The sequence below is a fragment of the Salvelinus fontinalis genome, chromosome 12 (assembly GCF_029448725.1).
Source record: "Salvelinus fontinalis isolate EN_2023a chromosome 12, ASM2944872v1, whole genome shotgun sequence".
In the NCBI taxonomy this organism is placed as follows: domain Eukaryota; kingdom Metazoa; phylum Chordata; class Actinopteri; order Salmoniformes; family Salmonidae; genus Salvelinus; species Salvelinus fontinalis.
In genome coordinates, this window is record NC_074676.1 from 41973 (window position 1) to 61962 (window position 19990).

A 19990-nucleotide genomic window follows, 5' to 3' on the forward strand; every position below is an offset into this window, starting at 1 on the left:
CCTTGGACTAACTGAAAATTCAACTAAAGTGGAAACTAGGATTCACCTGTAAAATCCTGGCAGCTTGGCGTATACTGTACTTACGTCTCTCATCATTTTGACAGCTTCTCTGGTTCGTCCCAGCTTTCTAGAACACATGGCCAGTCTCCTCTTAATGTACACCAGAACATTGGTGTCCCTTCCTGAGAGACACAGCACAGCAAAGTTATTTTAACTGGTATAACAGACACATGCCTACAGACACATACAGACAAATCCGTATGCGAGCACCACAAATGCATTTATTTGCGTTTATGTAAGTGTTTGAGTGCGGGTGTGTGTGTGTACTCTACTCACTGTGCTGTGCCTCATACTGTGCTCCGTGGTGTTGAAGCTGTTGGCTGCGTCTGTAGCAACCTTCTCCTGCCTTCACGGCCTGTTTGAAGAGCTTCTCTGCCTCCACGATGGTGGTAGCCTCCTCCTCTGCCAGCAGGATGTATGCTGTCGCACAGCTGAGAGGAACAGAGAGAGAATTTGGGGGAAAACGACACAGCAGAAGATGGCATAGCTGGAGGATAAAACAGGGGGAGACAAGTACCTGCACTAAGTAAAAATATAATAAAAGAAGAGAGTAATGTGCAAATCTGCTGTTTGCACAAGTCCGAAGTAGGTCAATAACCTACTATATTAGCTACAAACAGTATTTTATGTGTGCATCTTACACTTTTCATTTGGGTTGTATACAGCAGAGATGTGGTTGATTCCACTTCACTTCAGTCAATTGAGGTGAAATTATATTTATGAATGATTTATTAATGAAGAGTCCTCATGGAGAAATAATGGGATTATGTACATGCATGAATGAACTGAGGCCAACCATGTTACACGGCATGATAGCTCTGTAGGTGAAATAAGCACTACTCACTCCTCTAGTTCAAGGGCTTCGTGTGCGGCAGAGATGCGTGCCTGTGGGTTCCTCTCTCTCCATGCTTTCTGCATTACTGAAGACACAAACGTGTTCGTTTGTGTTATTGAGGTCAGAGAGGTCACGATAACACTTGTGAACATGAATCAAACCTTCCTGGAGAGGGGGTGAGATTGACTGTGTGTGTGTGTGTGTGTGTGTACGTGTGTCTCTGTGTGATGTGTTCCTTACTGGCGTCAGCTGGCCGGAGGTGGTCCGAGTCACATGTGAAGAAGGTCTGGTGGTCTTGTGCCGAGAGATTCATGTCGTAGTACGTGAGTGGCTCTCGGCCCGTCACCCACGTATACCTGGAGGGCGCGCGCACACACACACACACACGCACACAGTTAAAAGTTATTTTAACGGTTCTAGAAAAAAAGTCTAGGGGGAGTGAGAGAGAAACAGAGGTAGGTAGAAGAGAAGACAGATGAGAAGAGCGAAAGAGAAAAGAGAGGTGGAAAAATCTGATGAGGAGGCACTAGGTAGCACTGATCAGATTTATGAGTGTGGGCTCCTGGTGAGATGGGATTCTCTCAACCTGTTGGCATTAAAGCTGACGCCATGGGACAGCATATCAGCCTCAGCCATTACTACCAATTCTCCAGGGAGAGAGAGCGAGAACACGTATCAGGGCAGAGAAACAGAGAGAGGGAATGAGGGAAGAACAGAAAGAGGTTGGAAAAGAGTGAAGAAAACAACAGAGCAGAGGTTGAGAGCTGGAGAGAGAGAGAGAGAGAGAGAGAGAGAGAGAGAGAATCAGGAGTTCTTGAGGGAGTGAGGGGGGTGAGAAGACAAAAAATGGAGAGTGAGGGAGGAGAGAGCTAGAAAGGGTGAGGGATCGTGTGACTCACCGGTTATACTCCGCCCCTCTAAATAAATTCAGTGGATTTCGCCATACTTTACATTCTGGGGGAACAAAAGGAGAAAGACATTGTTTAGGTGTGTGAGACACAAAGTAGAGTCCTAAGTGTACCTCTGAGCAAGCTAGGGATCAAGTGTACATCATGATATTCCTACACTAAAGTACCTTACAGTAAGACCATCTCATAGCTTCTATAAACTTTAGATATTTACTACCAGACTGCGTCCCAAATCCACAAATAAACACCACTAGCCAGTTGCCATCTTAAAATCACTCTCCTTTACCAGACAGAGGGATTACAACAGCAAATAATTATAAAGCCATTTCTCCAATCATGCCGTGTTGATTCAACATGGCTCAGATAATCCATTTAATCCAACAAAAAACACACACGCATTGGATTTTTCACTGGTGTGGGAGCGAACAATAAGGCTCTCCATGGTACTAAACGCTCCGTTTGCCTGTCGTAGGCCTACATGCTCTAATCAAGTGCGTGGGCAAAACAAAGAAGACTTCTATGGTAAATGCTCTATCTGGTATCTCTACTAAGTGAGCTGGGTTGCGTCTCTATACTTCTGGCTGTAGTTAAACGCTCGAGCACAGTGGCTCCCAACCCTTTTTTCAGTTACTGTACCAGCAACTGAATTTTGCTCTGCCCGGAGTACCCCTGAAGTACCCCCTCGTGTTCATTTTACCAGTAGGCCTATGGTCTCATGAGTCTTGAAGTACCCCCTGTGGATAAGCAAAGTATCCTCAGGGGGTTTAGTAATCCGGGCTGGAAACCACTGCTCTAGCATAAGGGCGAACGATGAGGCCATTTCAATGTGGAGTGGTGAACGCTAACTGAATGCTTCATCTAGGTAGTAAATGCTAAGACAGCGTTCACTAGATGGAGCATTTACATATATATCTCTCCAGTAAATAATGTTTATATCTAGCGAATGCTCTACCTAGCTAGTAAATCTCTGAGTCTTACCGGACACACTCTGTCGGTTGGAGTCTGCGTCTCCGTTACTGGTGCTGGAGTTGGTTGGGGAGCTGTTGTCCACGCCGCCCAGCAGAGGGCGCAGGTGGCTCACTGACACCTGCTCGATGAAGGAAGTACCGTACTTCCTGAAGTACCACCACTCAAATATCTGACGGGACAGACAGGAGGCCGTTCATTCAGGGATGATTCAGCAGGGTTAGGGCCATAGAGAAACAATATGATACTATATGTATGTGTTCTATTCAGTTTTATCTCCATCTCTACATTCAAAGACTCCATCATGGACACACTTACTGACACTTGTGGCTGCTTCCCGTGATCTTTTGTTGTCTCTTACCTTTTGCCCTTCGCGCTGTTGCCTGACAGTGTTTGTACCGTGCTTGTGCTGCTACCATGTTGTGCTGCTACAATGTGTTGTTGTCATGTTGTGTTGTCGTCTTAGGTCTCTCTTGATGTAGTGTCTCTTGTCGTGATGTGTTTTGTCCTACATTTTTTAATTCCAGCCCCAGTCCCCATAGGATTGCCTTTGTGACTCTTGGTAGGCCGTCATTGTAAATAAGAATGTGTTCTTAATTGACTTGCCTAGTTAAATAAAAGGTAAGAAAATATTTAAATCTGTCTTTGGGCTGTGTCGATTCAGTCAAATGCCATTTGGGGCTACTTCATACTACTGAGATTTTGTAATAGTGTCTTATTTTGGTATGCCGCTTTAAGTACAACATAACCCAAACTAACATAGCATAATGTTTGGAAGTTAAAGGTCTAAATACTGTATTAATGAAGAGACAAATTGCACGTCCGATACACATTTATACACAGGTTGCACACAGGCAATCACACACGTTAGACACTTCTATTTTAGCATAGCCCGACATGCAACTCAGACTCTGTGTCCGCACGCACGCACAAACTCCTTGACCTTAATGGTCTTAATAGTTTGAATGGTCTTAATCCATACACACCAACGGTATCGCTTTCTTATCTAGGCTACTTCTAGAGCCGGCGACACAGTAACGTACTGTCCTAAAGTGACCATTCAATTATCTAAACCTCTCCAGTCTCCACTGACTGTAATTAATATAACTGATATACATCTGTATTGCAATACATCACAGCTGAGCCCAGTACACAGAATTTCTTCTCCGCTGTAATTATTCATAGGACACATTAAGAGGCCTGCGAGACTCGTCGTCGTTTCCAGGCAACTAAACAAACTGGCCAATCTACGGAGAGAGGTAGGGGGTTCGCTAGCTTGTAGCTCTTCTCTTTTTCTTCTCCTTGTAAGGAAGACCACTGTAGCACAGTTCAATCACTGTACTACAGACAAATAAGGGCTCAACTTGGTGATCCTGTGTGCCTCAGGTGGTGAGAGCACGGCGAGAGCAACACCAGTGTTGTGGGATCAATTCCCACCGGCATCACATAATATTTAAGTGTAGTGTAGGCTACGCACTCCCCGTGCTGTAAGTCAGTTGCTTTGGATAAAATTGTCTGCTAAATAGCATAGATGATCATATACTAAAATGTACGTACTCACTGTACCGTAAGTAGCTTTGGATAAACGTGCTAAATGGCATAATATTATCATCAACTTACCAGTATGAGTCCTGATATCAAGGAGGAGGTCCCCGTCAGAGCCACGTAGAACTTGGGGGTTAGGGTGTTCAGAAACATGCTTACTATAGAGGAGACACAGAAAAAACACAAACTCTGTTAGCATTTCTGTAACAAAAAAAAGCAAAAACACATTTCCGATACGAATTTAACAGAGCTGTATCGTAGCATAAATCCCTTCTATTACCATTATATTAGGCTATATTCCAGCTACGGTAGGGTCGTTCCATCTGATTTCAATCATTTTCGGACAGCACACCTTTTGATTTGAAAGGAACCTTTCACACATTTGCCCATGGTGGAAGTGGTCGGAAAGCGACCTCTTTGGACCTGAATGCCAAAACATTCATGTCATATCATAGTTTTGATGTCTTCACTATTATTCTACAATGTAGAAAATAGTAAAAATAAAGAAAAACCCTTGAATAAGTAGATGTGTCAAACCTTTTGACTGGTACTGTATATGAACATTAAGATTTTTGGGGCGGCATTTATGCATTTTTAGAAAATGTACATTTAATCTTTAAATTATTTTTTATTTGTGAATCATAAAACAGTTTGGCAACCGTGTTTTTAAGCTTTCAAATTATATCAAACTCAACCATTCATCTTTTTCAGTGATGAAGACATAGAAGGCTCGTGGTAGCGTCTCATATTCAAAATGCACTCTCTCCTGAATGTTTTGGGACTCGGGTCTAAAAAGTAACTTTCTGACCACTTGCACCCAATGTTCCCTCTAATATTTTTAGTCACTGAACAAATTTCAGGTCTGTTGAGTGCAAACTTCAAACTTGTGAAATTTCTGGTTTGCGTTTACTGTGAACACTGAGCTTGTACCCACTTTAATTTACTGTTTTAACAGTGGCCAAGTAGGCTACTGTGACTATTCGATCATAATGTAGACCTACCAGAGTGGCCTACCATGAAAAACAATGGAGAAAATGCATGAAATAACATTTTAACATGGAAATAGATGTTCTATCATTCAGCTCACGGTAGCAGCCAATGCAGGCCTACATTCCATGAGACTTTTGAAAAAAACATGCACGGCTTGACATCAACCGATTTATCCATTTGTCTTTCAGACAAGGAGGTGACTGAACATTTTGTTGTGTTGTTTGACGCAAGAAACCACTTGACAAAATGAAATTCATTATTATTCCCATACTATTATTACAGAGAATCAGACAAATGATGCTACCCTCTGCCTATTGACTACTTAGCGTATTCAAGCCCGTCTCAAAATACAACACCGCCCGTTTAAGACAAAAAAAAGCTCTTCACCTGACTCGCTTTTCAAAGATGGCTAGAAATGCACACATTTTGTGCTCTTGTAGGAAGCAATCACTCCCACATTGCTGAATACAAATGATCTATAACTGGGCTAATAACTCATTAACTAGCAAAGGATATGAACAAATGTGCACACGTGGCTACATGCAGCTCTCGCTTTGATCTCAAAACAAAAGCAGAATAATTGCGACTCCTCATGCTGTAAAACAGTCTAGTTCAAAGTGAATGGTACAAATCCATATATAGCAATGGTCTATTTGCATATAAGCCTACTGCAGCTCTGATCGGTTATGGCGAACTGGTCTGTGTAGAGTACGGGCCTGAGTTGTGCCTGTCAATGCAATAGAATCCTACTACGATGCGCTCTGCCTACAACAACATCTCTTGCCTAGTTCGTTTTGTTTCTGTATGTCGCATTTAAAGTGGCTAATATTGCATTGATTCGATCACAATTCACACAGTAAAGGGAAACGTTGATCGCATTAACTAACGGGGAAAACTCTAGAAAGTTGAGTGAAGTTCAATCTCATGCTTCTCTGCCGGTAGTCCCTGGGGTGCTGCCCGGAGCTTAGAGGGAACATTGCTTCTACCATGGACAAACACGTATAGAAGGTTTCGTTCAAATCAAAGGGTGTGCAGTCAGAAAGTGATTGAAATCATATGGAATGACCCAGTATTGAGGATCTCATGATAAAGGGTTTTTACACACACTTTCATGCAACACGACAGGGGAGATCAGCACAGTGGTGTCAGTGTTACGGCAATGTCACAATGTTCACTGCTAGGTGTGCTAGCCATCATACACATGACTAACATGGGATACACCACACATGGGATCAGCCTAGACTAAAGCCCTGCTATGCAGATCCTTAAAACCAGATCATCCCATAATGATGCGATCTGTGGGAGCTTTTGGCCTGGATGGTGGAATGTGAATACTGTAGTAGTACGCCAGGATGTACAGTACATCATGTACTGGCAAGAAAAAAGAGGTGGAAACACAATGCTGGTAAGGTGAATGATGTAAACACTGGTTTCAAATTGGTTTTAGGCAGATGGGCAACAGAACTAGGCCAGGCGGCTTTTCCCACGTCATTTATGGTAGGGGAAACACTGGTGTAGTTGTCAGTGGCGGTAAATAACAGGGTGGTTGGATGCCAGTCTAGACCAGAGGGTAGCTGGGTGTCCCTTCTCAAGGAGACAGTTGTAGAGAGAGAGGATGGGACAAAGACACCACTCAGACATGCCTCGCGCCCTTCTATTAACCACACACACACACGGCCAGTCCATCCTACTACTACACTGCAGCACCAGCTGTAGCATTTCCTCCCTCTGGAGTGGCTTCCTTCTCCTCCTGAGAGGGTAGCATTATGGAGCAGCCAAAGCCTCGCCGACCTAAAACAGTGTACACTCTATGGGAGAGGAAGTTACCGGATGGAGAGAGAGCGGTGAACAGTAGGCCTATGTACACGTAAATGTTTGGGCGGGGGTTGCCTTACACCTTGTTTACCGGTGAAGATACAGCTGTCCTCCAGTGTGTACAGCCTCGTGAAAGACTGAATATGTAGGATGATGTTGTTGCAGATGCGGATGCAAGTTCAAGTCTGTCTGACCTCATAACACAGCGGAAATGAAACTAGATGCAATTAATCGTTTTGGGTCTTGGCTCAGTTGAGTTGCATTATAATTGACACTGCAACATATGATCAACTCTTCACTCACAAAGTTTCATTATTTCATCAGTAAAAGGGCAATTAAGATCTAGCTGGCCCACCATCGGTTGCACTATGTCTACAGAAAATGTCAACCGGCTTAATAATCAAGACAACAAAATGTCATTGCAGACCAGTAGATGTGACCTTTAGTAAAGATGGGACACCCGGGTGACCGCTGTTCTGATCAGAATGATCATGGAAGCAGAACACGCTCGCAGAAACGTTGTGTAAATACAAAATATACCACAGCACATGCATGCGCCAGGTCACACGCAACAGTTGGCATTTATAAAAAAGGCAGCAGCTGCAGATCCGACTTTCTCTGAATCTTTAATCTGCCTGACTAAAGAACCTGCAGGATCCCTAAACGCATCTGCAGATGACGTTCTGCGCAGGTTTATATTCTCTACCTTACACGTAGAGAAAAGGCTACTCAGGCGAATGGTGATCGCTTAATACATTTAGGTCAAGGCTGAATCAAAGTCTGCAAGATCACATAATGATAGTGTTCTACATTACAGAACCAAATATAATAGCAGAGTATATTGTTACCGTAAGACAAAAACATCACCGCATTCAATAGTGAATTATAATTTGAAGTTTTACCAGTGAAAACATCCACGCAGCATCTGCATACCAACCATTTCATCGCAATCAGTTTCATGTGTATATGCATTTAGATCTTGAGTTATACATTGTTGTTTCGAAGTAGCCGACAGTGTGTCGTTTTGAATTATGTACTGTGAGCAAATTCTGAAGTAGATGGTGAAACAACGAGAATCTCACGGCTGATAATCTGAGGTACTCAGAGTGGGAGACCATTTCTTCCCTTGTTAGAACAAAAGCAGTACCTGCTGCGAGCCGAACTGGTACGAACAAACTTAACAATTCACCTTGTATAATTGCAATGCTCATCAGTGGCCAACAACTTGACTTTGAAACAATTAGAGTGCACAAACTCCCATGCACTGGTGGACTTAACATTAGACAGAAGAGGAAATTTCCTCAGGCCTCACATCATCAAGGTGCCTCACGAGCTGGCTATTAATATTTGTTTTATTTCATTAAAATTACAAAAATTATATACAGTACCAGTCAAAAGTTTGGACATACCTACTCATTCAAGGATTTTTTTCTTCTTCTTTTTTTACCTTTAACTACATTGTAGAATAATAGTGAAGACATCAAAACTATGAAATAACACATATGGAATCATGTAGTAACCAAAAAAGTATGAAACAAATCAAAATATAATTTAGATTTGAGATTCTTCAAAGTAGCCACCCTTTGCCTTGATGACAGCTTTGCACTCTTGGCATTCTCTCAGCTTCACCTGGAATGGTTGAAGGATTTCCCACATATGCTGAGCACTTGTTGGCTGCTTTTCCTTCACTCTGTGGTCCAACTCATCCCAAACCAAATCAATTGGGTTGAGGTCGGGTGATTGTGGAGGCCAGGTCATCTGATGCAGCACTCCATCACTCTCTTTCTTGGTCAAATAACCCTTACACAGCCTTTAGGTGTGTTGGGTCATAGTCCGAAGTAAGTGCGAACCAGATGGGAGGGCGTATAGCTGCAGAATGCTGTGGTAACCATGCTGGTTAAGTGTGCCTTGAATTCTAAATAAATCACAGACAGTGTCACCAGCAAAGCACCCCCACACCATCACACCACCTCCCCCATGCTTCACAGTGGGAACCACACATGTGGAGATGATCCGTTCACCAAAGACACAGCAGTTGGAACCAAAAATCTCAAATTTGGGCTCATCAGACCAAAGGACAGATTTCCACCGGTCTAATGTCCATTGCTAATGTTTCTTGGCCCAAGCAAGTCTTCTTATTGGTGTCGTTTAGTAGTGGTTTCTTTGCAGCAAATCGACTATAAAGGTTGTTGTTAAGCTGGCGCCGAAGAGGATGGCTGACAATTGCACTTCATATGGCTTCCACTAGATGTCAACAGTCTTTAGAAATCGTTTCAGGCTTGTATTCTGAAAAATAAGGGAGTAAGACCACTCTGAATGAGTAGACACTGCAGTGTTCCACAGGTTTTTCATGCGCACGGCCGAGAGCGCGCCTTTCTTGTTTTCCTTTTATATTGATGAAGCTTTTGTCTGGTTGAAATATTATTGATTATTATGACTAAAAACAACCTGAGGATTGATTATAAACATCGTTTGACATGTTTCTACGAACTTTACTGATACTTTTCGGATTTTTTGTCTGCCTGTTGTGACTGCCTTTGAGCCTGTGGATTACTGAACAAAATGCGAGAACAAAAAGAGGTTTTTGGATATAAAGGGGGACTTTATCGAACAAAACAAACATTTATTGAGTAAATGGGAGTCTTGTGAGTGCAACCATATGAAGATCATCAAAGGGAAGTGATTAATTGTATCGCTATTTCTGACTTGTGTAACACCTCTACTTGGCTGGTAACTGTTTGTAATGATTTGTCTTCTGGGCGCTGTACTCAGATAATCGCATGGTATGATTTCGCCGTAAAGCCTTTTTGAAATCTGACACCGTGGTTGGATTAACAAGAAGTTCATCTTTAAACCGATGTAAAACACTTGTATGTTTTATGAAGTTTTATAATGAGTATTTCTGTTTTTGAATTTGGCCCTCTGCAATTTCACTGGATGTAGGCCAGGCCCTAGAGAGGTTAAACAGCATCATCATTACACAGGTGCAACTTGTGCTGGGGACAATAAAAGGTGCCACTAAAATGTGCCGTCTTGTCACACAACACCACCTCCAAAGTCGCTTTAGAGAATTTGTCACTACGTCCAACCGGCCTCACTATCGCAGACTACGTGTAATCACGCCAGCCTAGGAACGCAACATCCGGCTTCTTCACCTACAGGATTGTCTGACCAGACACTCAGACAGCTGATCAAACTGAGGAGTACTTCTGCCTGTAATAAAGCATTTTTGTGGGGAAAAACGAATATGGGTGGTCATATGCCCTCCCAGGCCCAGCCACTGACTGCGCTCCTGCCCAGTCATGTGAAATCCATAGATTACGGCCTAATGAATATTTAAATTGACTCATTTCCTTATATGAACTTAATAGATGGAATTGTTGCATGTTGCGTTTATATCTTTGTTCAGTATAATTAAATCACAATGGATTAGCTAGTTTCCATGAAACAGCTGCTTGTGTTAGCTGCCGAGTTACTGCAGTGTCCTTAGCTAGCTATTTATGTGCTAGCTAGCGAATATGCTAACTTTAGTTAGCTAGCTAAACATTTGGCTATGAACTGGCAGTATGGGATTGGAGAGTGAATTAAATTGTTTCTTTGTCATCTTGCTAGATAGTTATCTAGTGGTGGCTATCTGGCTAGTATCAACAAGGGCTTTCTACACAATAGCAACACTAGCGCAGATAGATTCAAATCTAGATCATAAGCAATACGCACAGATATGCTTGGCCAAACAATGCTACTGCCACCTTCTGGTTTGGAGTATTTTAACAAGGCTGATGACTTCCAAGATTTTTGCTGTGTGAACACAAAAGAGATTGAACAGCGTGTCGGCAGTCAGAGGTCCTGAAATACTGTCGGCAGGCAAACATTTGACAATCCAACCGGTGTGTCTGAGCTTTAACAAACCAGCGTAGCCTACATGTGTATTGTGCCTAGTGGCACGCTCTGTTGAGTTTTGGCCACATGAGAGAAAAATACGGTGGCGCTGGTGTTTTTGTCTTACAGTAACATTATACTATGCTATTATATTCAGTTCTGTTATGTAGCATATTATCATTATGTCATCTTGCAGACATTGATTCAGCTTTGACATAACTTTATTAAACAAGCACCATTCATTCGCCTGTTCTCTACGTGTGGAGAATATACACATGTGCAGAAAAGATTAGCCTTGTGCTTCCCAGCAACAATGACCAAGAACAGAATCAGGTCTGCGTCACCAATGTCACCCTACTTCCTACAGGACCCCATGGGCCTCGGTTCAAAACAGTGCACTATATGGAGAATAGCGTGCCATTTGGGACACAGCACATGTCTATCTGTCAGGGACACTGATATCCTCATCTAGCTCTATGGCCCTTATGTATACACAGCTATCAGTTAACTCCAATGTTTGAAGAAGGACACATATATACAAAACAAACACACGCATGCCCAAGAGCAAACAATCACACAAGTACAAATACACTCACAGTACAAGTTCATATGAACAGGCACCTCGACTCGCCAACATACTGAGCAAATTGTTGAGTTCATGAATAAAAAAAACTAACAGTACGACTCTGTATGTACCAACTGTACAGTACACTATCAAAAAGGCCATTGACCTAGAAGTATAGCCCAAAAGAGACATCACAGAAAAGATCACCATTTCACCCAACTCCACCTGTGTAAAGAGAAGCTGACACACATTATGTAGGCTACAACTCACCTTCCATTTCTCTGTGACATCTGTCTTGATGACAGTCAGAGAAACACACCACAGGCAAACCACACACAGTGAGAGTCAAGGCAATAAAACCTTGCCTAAGAGCACACAGCACACAATTTGCTTGAGGGCCCCCTCGCCCTCCTTAAAACCTTTTCTCAATAGGGGGGCGCTGTTTTCACTTTGTAAAAATTCGTTCCCAAATTAAACTGCCTCGTACTCAATTCTTGCTCGTACAATATGCATATTATTATTACTATTGGATAGAAAACACTCTCTAGTTTCTAAAACCGTTTGAATTGTATCTGTGAGTAAAGCAGAACTCATTTTGCAGCAAACTTCCTGTCAGGAAGTGAGAAATCTGAAATCGGGCACTCTGTTCCAGGGTCAGTTTATTAATTTGCATGTAATCTATGGGTCGACATGCACTGCATACGCCTTCCCCTAGATGTCAGTAAGCAGTGAGAATTGGAATGGGGTGTCTAGGTAGATCTGAGGCCGTACAAAAGCTCTTGGAACCGGGTGTGCAGTCTTTTCAACGTTCGTCATGACGCAAGACAGACCTCAGGATTACATTCTGAAAAGCTCCCGTTATAGGCGTTAGACGCAAGAGGGACCTCTGCATTGCGTTCAGAAATCTTTCGTTTTAGAAGTTAGATATATCCGGCTCTGATTTTATTCGATATAGGTGTTAAAAACATCATAATGTAGTTATTTTAAACCGAGTTATATCAGTTTATATCAGTATATTGCGATTTTCGGTAGTTTATTTGTGCTGCGTTATGGTGAGTTGGACACGTCTTCGCCACATGGCTAATGTTTGCTGCTAATTCCAAAGTTGAAGACGACAATCTACAACCGAGCAACGATTTTTCTGGACAAAGGACAACTTGCACAAGATTCTGATGGAAGCTCATCAAATAGTAAGAACTATTTATGATGTTAATTCGTTGTTCTGTTGAAAAATGTTAAACTATTATTCCGCCATTAATTTCGGTGTGGTCTCGCTTTAACGCACGCTGTATGTCGTAGTAACGTTATTTTAAAAATCTAACACAGCGGTTGCATTAAGAACTAATGTATCTTTCATTTGCTGTCCAACCTGTATTTTTTAGTCAAGTTTATAATTAGTTATTGATTAGATTAGGTGCCTCTCCCAAGATTTCTCCCGACATTTTGTTTGCATTTTGGCTACTATTCATATTGTATAACCACGATTTGTGCCGCTAAATATGCACATTTTCAAACAAACCATATATGTATTGTGTAATTTCATGTTATAGGACTGTCATCTGAAGAAGTTTGAGAAGGTTAGTGAATAATTGTATATCTTTTGCTGGTTTATTCGTTATCGCTACTGTTGGCTTGAATCAATGCTGTTGTGTGGTTGGCTATTGTAGTAAGCTAATATAATGCTATATTGTGTTTTTGCTGTAAAACACTTAAAAAATCTGAAATATTGGCTGGATTCACAAGATCTTTGTCTTTCATTTGCTGTACCCTGTGTATTTTTCATAAATGTTTTATGATGAGTATTTAGGTAATTCACGTTGCTCTCTGTAGTTATTCTAGTTGCTTTGGTGAGAGTTGTGATGGTGGCTGCAATGTAAAACTATGATTTATACCTGAAATATGCACATTGTTCGAACAAAACATATGCTATACAATAAATATGTTATCAGACTGTCATCTGATGAAGTAGTTTCTTGGTTAGTGACTATTTATATCTTTATTTGGTCGAATTTGTGATTCGTGATGAATTTGTGATCCAGTAAAAAAATGGTGGGGGAAAAAAAGTTGTCTTTTTTGCTATCGTGGTTAGCTAATAGAAATACATATTGTGTCTTCCCTGTAAAACATTTAAAAAATCTGAAATTATGGCTGGATTCACAAGATGTGTATCTTTCATCTGGTGTCTTGGACTTGTGATTTCATGATATTTAGATGCTAGTATTTACTTGTGGCGCTATGCTAGGCTATGCTAGTCAGCTTTTTTACTGATGAGGGTGCTCCCGGATCCGGGATTGTGACCAAGTAAAAGTTAATCCAGTTTCTTTGTACGTGATAGGCATCTGTATTTGAGTGACAGCTGGTCAGGCCAATCATAACGCAGGACTGCCCTCTCTCCGGGCGCCGAAGACGTGGATGTTGATTAAGGCAGCCCTCCGCACCTCTCTGATTCAGAGGGGTTGGATTAAATGCGGAAGACACATTTCAGTTGAATGCATTCAGTTGTACAACTGACTAGGTATCCCCCTTTCCCTTTAGTAACATTGTAGAATCAGGAGGGGGGTCTGTAACCAGCCACTCAGCCAATCAGTAGCTCCCATTTCAATGTGGGGGTGGGCTTTTCTTCCACCTCTGCATGAAACAGGTAACCATGACAACACCTCTCAACGACACTACACTACAGTGCATGACTAGAAGACGCTAGAAAGACAGTCAGCTAGTCCATTAATGCCATGTGTCCCAACCGTCTTGGAGATAGAATGCATATGTTTTACTCTTTTCATTTATTACATTTGTTTTACATTTAAACAATACAAATGTTTGTTGCCTTTCCCCAATAAGAAGCGGACAACTGCCAGACAGAGAGCCCAATAAGAAGCGGACAACTGCCAGACAGAGAGCCCAATAAGAAGCGGACAACTGCCAGACAGAGAGCCCAATAAGAAGCGGACAACTGCCAGACAGAGAGCCCAATAAGAAGCGGACAACTGCCAGACAGAGAGCCCAATAAGAAGCGGACAACTGCCAGACAGAGAGCCCAATAAGAAGCGGACAACTGCCAGACAGAGAGCCCAATAAGAAGCGGACAACTGCCAGACAGAGAGCCCAATAAGAAGCGGACAACTGCCAGACAGAGAGCCCAATAAGAAGCGGACAACTGCCAGACAGAGAGCCCAATGAAATTAAATGTATGATGCGGTTACACTAAATCGTACAGTAGCTGCTGGGAATGAACAGGAATATGATGAATATAATTTTCTTAACAAGATCCCCCTGAACCAATTACTTAAGGGCCCTCTGCTGTGAGCTCGCCCGGACTGCCTTTGAAGATGCCTCCATGCTTGAACAACGTTGATGAATTCTATGCATTTGCATTTCAAAACATAACAGGACATCTAATACATCTGTGTCCTTAAAATCAACCCAATCTCCCTCATCATCACCAACCTAGCAGTCAACATGAAGAGGGTTTAGGGTGTTTAGCCAAAAGGCTAAATATCGAGGGTAGGCTATTATCTGAAAGCTGGTGTCATGATTGGTGCTTGGCTGTCAATTATCAAATAAAATTATAAGTCATAGATTTAGTCACATTACACTATATATACAAAAGTATGTGGACACCTTCAAATTAATGGATTCGGCTATTTCAGCCACACCCGTTGCTGACGTGTGTATAAAATGGCACACAGCCATGCAATCTCCATAGACAAACATTGGCAGCAGAATGGCCTTACTGAAGAGGTCAGTGGCTTTCAACGTGGCACCATCTTAGAATGCCACCTTTACAACAAGTCAGTTCATCACATTTCTGCCATGCTAGTGCTGCCCCGTCTAGGAGCAACAACGGCTCAACCACGAAGTGGTAGGCCCCACAAGCTCACAGAATGGGACCGCTGAGTGCTGAAGAGCTTAGCGCATAAAAATTGCCTGTCCTCTATTGCAACACTCACTACCGAATTCCAAACTGCCTGTGGAAGCAATGTCAACACAATAACTGTTTGTCGGGAGCTTCATGAAATGTGTTTCCATGGTCGAGCAGCCGCACACAAGCCTAAGATCGCCAAGCATCGGCTGGAGTGGTGTAAAGCTCGCTACCATTGGATTCTGGAGCAGTGGCAACACGTTCTTTGGAGGGATGAATCATGCTTCACTATCGGGCAGTCCGACAGACATATCTGGGTTTGGCAGATGCCAGGAGAACGCTACCTGCCCCAATGCATAGTGCCAACTGTAAAGTTTGGTGGAGGAGGAATAATAATCTGGGGTTGTTTTTCATTATTCGGGCTAGGCCCCTTAGTTCCAGTGAAGGGAAATCTTAATGCTACAGCATACAATGACATTCTAGACGATGCTGTGCTTCCAACTTTGTGGCAACAGTTTGGGGAAGGCGCTTTCCTATTTCAGCATGACAATGCCGCCATGCACAACGTGAGGTCCATACAGAAAGGGTATGTTGAGATCGGTGTTGAAGAACTTGACTGGCCTGCACAGAGCCCTGACCTCAACCCCATCGAGCACCTTTGGGATGAATTGGAAAGCAGACTGCGAGTCAGGTCTAACCACCCAACATCAGTGTCTGACCTCACTAATGCTCATGGCTGAATGGAAGTAAGTCCCCGCAGAAATGTTCCAACATGTAGTGGAAAGCCTTCCCAGAAGAGTGGAGGATGTTATAGCAGAAAAAGGGGGGGCCAACTCCATATTAATGCCCATGATTTTAGAATGAGATGATCGACGAGCAGGTGTCCACATACTTTTCGGTCAAGTAGTGTATGATAAAGGCACCTGCGAAAGAAAATTCATGGAACATATCTATTTTGTTGTGCTGTTGTTACATTTGTATCAGTGTTTTTTGTGGTGTGCATCATGAGCAAAGTCATTGTAGCCTATCATTTAACTTATCCTGTGAGAACCCTGAGCATAGGCTGAATTGGCTTTGCTGTATTGCAGCCAAAAAGCCTGCCAGCAGCCTACCAAAGGTTGCACAATACCCATTACAATGTAGAAATATGCGTCTCTGTCCCAAACCGTTTAATAGTTCTCTTTGAAATACTTGTGTTGATGTATCACTATGGGGATTTGCCAGGATCACCAATACTCTCAGATGGAGCTATCAAAAGCGTCTGTCGGAGACAGATAAGTAAAGTTGAGAATGAGGTGAGCCCCTCACCTCCTTATAAAGGAGTCACCCACCCTGCATCTGGTCATTCTCGCTTTTTTCCCCCTCTCAAAGAGCATTACTCTCCAACTATCCTCAGCACGATTGGATCCCTGTTTTCCTGCTTAACTGCTCAAAAGCGAACGTGAAGGATATCACTGCCAAGTGTAGGTTTTCAGACCCGGTGGAAAGGTTCAGTATTGACCGAAAGGTTTTTAACTGGGTAGAAATTCCTTTTCTACCTCAGTCTCCTTTGGTAGCTAGCTTCACGGCTATCTATTGAGACTCGGTTAGCCAACCTAGTCTCAGAGCATTTTGTATTTTTCTCTACACAAATCCGAGACACTCAATTTAGTATGATATGTTATGTTCCGCATGGTATGTATTAATTTGTGTATGCCCATCACCCATTTCGTATATGTTACGAATTACAATTGGTATTATATATGTTCAGAATTTGCTAAAAACCTTCAATATGTTACGACTTCTAGGTAGGTGGCTAGTGTTAGCTAGCTGGCTAAAATTAGATAGGCTAGGGGTTATTTTTTTTTTTTAGGAGTTAGGTTAAAGAGTTAGGGTTAGCTAAAAGGGTTAAGGTTAGGGTTAGCTAACATGCTAAGTAAAGCTGGGCGATATGGCCAAAGTATTATATTACGGTATAAACATTTTTTGACTGTATTTTATGTTTTTGAATAATAAAAGTTGTAAATTAGATTATATAGATTATTCTAATTCTATAGTTAGAATATATTATTGGGTACTTTGAATACAGTGTTTGACATGACAACAAATGAAAATGCCAGGGAGGAGTTATTGTGACAGAGTAGAAACCAAAGTGTTGACAAGTGTTCCTAGGGGACCCTATAATCTTTATACACATTGAATGTTCTCGCTTAGCTATTTCATGTAGCTAACATATTCTTGCTTCGTGTATTCCTTTGATTTAGAAGATACTGTTACACATGCAGATGTAGGTCTCCACCATCACTGGTATTATCAGGCTATTTGGCTAGTTATGTTTACTCTGACTCAGTACACTTATTAGTTAGCTAGCAATTAGCATTACCGATTAGCATTAGCAGCTAACTTACTAAGACAAACTAGCTGTTTGCAGATGTAAGAAATAAACTTAGTGTAATTATAGAACGCTAGTGGATTTAAAACAGCAGCGTTGTCGTCAATATTGTTGCAAAGTAGCTAAAAACGAGTAAATAGTTGAAAAGTTGATAGCTAACTAAAATTGTCCATGATGAGATTCGAACTCGCAACCTTTGGGTTGCTAGACATTCGTGTATACGCCCACCCATCCACCACTACAAATCAACCTGCTTTCATTTTTGCCTTAAGTAACTAGCTTTCTTTCTTATGTAACCATACCAAATGTAACATATAAAACTCATTTGAGTGGACAAATGTACCTATACCATGTCTAGTCTTTTAGACCAGGCTGGGTTAGCCCACCTTTATTTAACTAGGCAAGTCAGTTAAGACCAAATTCTTATTTTTAATAAACACAGTATTGTCAACACTGTTGAAACTATTTGCTTGAAATGTTAATATTTGTAACTACTTTTTAAGTAAATACCTGCAGTCAACTTGTGCAATACAATAGGAGACACAGCAGATCACATTCTTAATTTCACTAGTCACATTTTGTCATTATGAATCTTTTTGGCAGTCTCCAGTCACATGGTGTTTCTTCACAAGCGAGTTACTAACTGTTATGCAGCACGCGCCAGCTAATCTAGTTACAGAATGGAATTCACAACTGAATGTTTGCCAGCTAGATATCTTATAACCATTAAGTAAAGTGTCTAAAAGTTCTAAAGGCTATAGCATTCTACTGTGCTTATTAGTGCTATCTATTAGCCACAAGGCTTCTAACTAGCCAGCTTATAAGACGGTTTACACAAGCTACCATTTGCTAGCCATCACAAGACAAGCCAAGCCTAGCACTCGCCTCCGAGCCAACAGCGAAGGCTGAGGCTCAGCTCCCCGCAACAGAACCCAGTTGGGGTGAGGTCATGGATAGCCTCCATTCCCTCCCCTCACGGTCTGACCACGTAGTGTCAGGCATAGGCGAGTTATGGGATGACAAGGATGATGATCGGATATCCTCGAGATAGTTTAGGAGATGGGGGCAGACAACCGCGTTCTCCAGCCTTCAGGTCTGAGAGCAGTGAAGGCACGTTGCTTACACCCAGTCTCTAAGCCTTTAGCTCGTTCTAGGACATGTCGTCTATTGTGCTAAAGATCCTATCAGAGCAGCTACTAGCCGCTGAGAAGGATATTAAATCGATCTTTCACTTTACTACTGCCCTTGGCATCCCAAAGATAGTGTGTGGATTGTGTCCTACCATCCACTGTTCACGGCCGCAGTCTGCTCATATGCTTTTCAGGTTCAAGTACCGAACCCCATCCTTTGATCTAGGTCAACATTTTCTCATTGTCGCACCTTGGAGCCTATGGATTTTCACCTGTGTCCTTTCCCAGAAGGGCGTCCCCGTCGATGTTCAGAATGTGCATCTACACTACCGTTCAAAAGTTTGGGGTCACTTAGAAATGTCCTTGTTTTCCAAGAAAACATACATGAAATGAGTTGTAAAATGAATAGGAAATATAGTCAAGACGTTGACAAGATTATAAATAATGATTTTTAATTGAAATAATAATTGTGTCCTCCAAACTTTGCTTTCGTCAAAGAATCCTCCATTTGCAGCAATTATAGCCTTGCAGACCTTCCCATTCTAGTTGTCAATTTGTTGAGGTAATCTGAAGAGATTTCACCCCATGCTTCCTGAAGCTCCTCCCAAAAGTTGTATTGGCTTGATGGGCACTTCTTACGTACCATATGTTCAAGCTGCTCTCACAACAGCTCAATAGTGTTTAGATCCGGTGACTGTGCTGGCCACTCCATTATAGACAGAATACCAGCTGACTGCTTCTTCCCTAAATAGTTATTGCATAGTTTGGAGCTGTGCTTTGGGTCATTGTCCTGTTGTAGGAGGAAATTGGCTCCAATTAAGCGCTGTCCACAGGGTATGGCATAGTGTTGCAAAATGGAGTGAAAGCCTTCCTTCTTCAATCTTCAAGATCCCTTTTACCCTGTACAAATCTCCCACTTTACCACCACCAAAGCACCCCCAGACCATCACATTGCCTCCACCGTGCTTGACAGATGGTGTTAAGCACTCCTCCAGCAGCTTTTAATTTTTTCTGCGTCTCACGAATGTTCTCCTTTGTGATCCGAACACCTCAAACTTAGATTTGTC

At 42.2% G+C, this 19990-nt stretch overlaps 1 protein-coding gene across 4 annotated transcripts in view; it reads right to left on the reverse strand.

The window, feature by feature from the left end:
- The window catches only part of LOC129866586 (suppressor of tumorigenicity 7 protein homolog), a 69583-nt gene that overhangs the window by 7259 nt on the left and 42334 nt on the right, over positions 1 to 19990 (reverse strand). For all 4 annotated transcript variants that reach the window (XM_055939334.1, XM_055939335.1, XM_055939333.1 and 1 more), the window contains 7 exons: positions 4390 to 4472; positions 2782 to 2941; positions 1795 to 1849; positions 1136 to 1251; positions 905 to 980; positions 337 to 491; positions 85 to 182 (listed from right to left, as the gene is read on the reverse strand). In XM_055939334.1, the coding sequence (XP_055795309.1) occupies positions 85 to 182; positions 337 to 491; positions 905 to 980; positions 1136 to 1251; positions 1795 to 1849; positions 2782 to 2941; positions 4390 to 4472 (743 nt within the window). The remainder of the gene's footprint in view (positions 1 to 84; positions 183 to 336; positions 492 to 904; positions 981 to 1135; positions 1252 to 1794; positions 1850 to 2781; positions 2942 to 4389; positions 4473 to 19990) is intronic.